Below are 2693 nucleotides of genomic sequence, written 5' to 3'. Positions count from 1 at the left end.
GGGTGCCAATAATTTTGTCCAGTCCATTTTTGGAGTTTTGCGTGGAATGTGTCAGATTTGGCTTTTTTTTTCTCTCCACTTTTTTGTTTCATACCAATACAAACAAAAGAAATAAACACGAGAATGCCCAAACATTTGCAATTGCAACATTTTTATTTGACAGATATGCAGGGATGACAATATTTTTGCCCATGACTGTGGTTGCTTGTTAAGTGGGAGTTAAGTGCTAAGGTACAATGATTGTGACTCATTTTACAGCCCAGTATATTATACTCTGGATACAGCACAGATCTTGTAGGGGTGTGGATAGTGCAAAAATGCATAGGTGGGATCATCTCTTGGGCGAGGCTGATTATTTGGTATCTCAAAAGTAAATTGCTGTAGGAGAGTTGTGAAGAATAGAAAAAGTTCCATTCTGGCTAGCTGTTCTCCCAGACAAGCCCGTCGACCTACAAGAAAAGGCACATTATTACTGTGAAAATGTTGGTCACAACTTCTTTAACACCATATTTACATTAAAAAAAAAAGAAAAAGCTTTTTAAAAGACCACAAAAAAGCCCACAAGAGGTTGTAAGGGGTATGCCGCCCTTCCTATTTTGTGGATCCTCTTCTGCAACACTATTCCTCAGAAAGCCTTTAAAACATATACAGTAACATGGTAGCATTGATAAATTCAAGAAACAACTGGGTTCTTCTTTCGCAGAATCTACAGGGATATGGGAAGTTGTAGAGCCAAATAAATACACACACACACACTCACATACAGGTGAAACTCGAATAATTAGAATATCGTGCAAAGTTCATTTATTTCACTAATGCAACTTAAAAGGTGAAACTAATATATGAGATAAACTCATTACATGCAAAGCAAGATAATTCAAGCCGTGATTTGTCATAATTGTGATGATTATGGCTTACAGCTCATGAAAACCCCAAGAACCCCAAATCCACAACCTCAAAAAAGTAGATTATTACATGCAATCAATAAAACAAGGATTGTACATAGAACAATATCGGACCTCTGAAAAGTACAAGCATGCATATGTACTCAGTACTTGGTTTGGGCCCCTTTTGCAGCACTTACTGCAATTACTTTTGCACGATACTCAAATTATTCGAGTTTCACCTGTACATAGGTTGAACTGTATGGACCTTGGTCTTTATTCAACCTTACATACTATGTTACTATGTATGTTATATGGTGTAACAGGCAGGTGCAAAATCCAGTCTTTCCAGTAATGCATCATGAATTGTGTTATAGCACAGTTAGTAGACTGCTAACACTTGTGCGTTACTGGCATCCCTGGATCTAAGCAGGTTCCCCTACCATTTCCGCCTAAATGAGGTCAGTAAATTGAGATATTGAGAGCCACAAACATTAACATTGCACACGGTAATTATTTTATGATTTAGTGTACATACTGTTACTGGTTCATACAGAATCAGCAGATATGTTAGCTTTGTAACAGCAGCAGAAAAGAAAAAAACATTGTGTATGTTGCCCTTTTTAATATATACCTGCTGAAAATGGAATGAAGGCCTCTTGCTTTGCAAACTTGCCATTCTCATCAAGGAAATGCTTTGGATAAAACTGATAAGGCTTCTCCCAAACCTGCTCATCTTTCAGCACAGAGGATATGTTGGTGAAGATTGTAGTTCCCTTCAACAAAAATAGCAAAATAAGCAAATTTGGATTCATCATTTCACGTAATCTGCTACAGGTGCACACATGACCAAATGTCTACAGCTCGGAATGAGCAAATGTGCTCGGGTTCAATTGGCAGGAAGTTTTCACACACCCAATGTAAAGTTTCAAAATTCTTGGCATTTTCAAGGTTAAAGCTGGCCATACACTCCTTAGATTTTCAAAATAACTTTCTTTCGACTTTCTGTTAGTTGATGGTGGCAAATCAATTGATTTCAATCATAGTGACAAAAAAAGTCAAAGAAGCAGGATGGAAAATGTTCCTCGAACAAACGAATTTCTAACAGTGAATGTGGTTTTTGTTCAGAAAACTAAAATAATTCCAAAATCGAATGTTAAAATAAAAAGAAATTTTGTTTCACATTTGTCAAGTGTCTGATGGCACTATCGGGTGGGAAAAAAAGATATTTTGTTTGGAAATCTACTGGACTATGGCTAGCTTAATCAGGGCAGCCTTCAGAAATTTCGGGGCCCCTTACACGGCGTTAGGTCGGGGCCCCCCGCACCGCGTGGTCACCTCCCCGCACCGCTGCAAAACTGAGCCAGTCACACTGTTCTTTTTATATATATACCACTGACATATATATACTGACATATATACAGTGCTGTACAGAGGACACTGAGCCAGGCACATCAGTCTCTGTACAGAGGAGCTTACACTCTAATGTCCCCCGACAATCACACACTATGATTATACATGTATATAGCTCTAACATATACCGCAGTGCTGTACAGAGAACACTGAGCCAATCATGTCAGTCCCAGCAATAATACATTATACAGCGCAGTGCAGAATATTACCAGCTATAGAGGAATGCAACAAATCCCAGCAATACATTATACATACAGTGTATAATGTATTGCTGGGATTATTTGTGGTCCTCTATAGCTGATGGCACATATACAGCACAATATACCATCAGCTATAGAGGAATACAACAAATCCCAGCAATACATTTATACAGCATGTGTGGGGCGGGGGGGGGGG

At 38.6% G+C, this 2693-nt stretch overlaps 1 protein-coding gene across 1 annotated transcript in view; it reads right to left on the bottom strand.

Annotated features, from left to right (window-relative positions):
• Positions 1-237: 237 nt before the first annotated feature.
• Positions 238-2693, bottom strand: part of LOC108794296 (cytochrome P450 2D17-like) — a 52265-nt gene continuing 49809 nt past the window's right edge. Inside the window, exons 8-9 of the mRNA XM_018565310.1 lie at positions 1519-1660; positions 238-449 (exon numbers count right to left, since the gene is read on the bottom strand). Of these exons, the coding sequence (XP_018420812.1) occupies positions 268-449; positions 1519-1660 (324 nt within the window). The 3' untranslated portion in view covers positions 238-267. The remainder of the gene's footprint in view (positions 450-1518; positions 1661-2693) is intronic.

Source organism: Nanorana parkeri, unplaced genomic scaffold (genome assembly GCF_000935625.1).
Source record: "Nanorana parkeri isolate BGI_ZX_2015 unplaced genomic scaffold, ASM93562v1 scaffold832, whole genome shotgun sequence".
NCBI classification, from domain to species: Eukaryota; Metazoa; Chordata; class Amphibia; order Anura; family Dicroglossidae; genus Nanorana; species Nanorana parkeri.
This window is presented reverse-complemented; position numbering and strand designations above follow the sequence as displayed.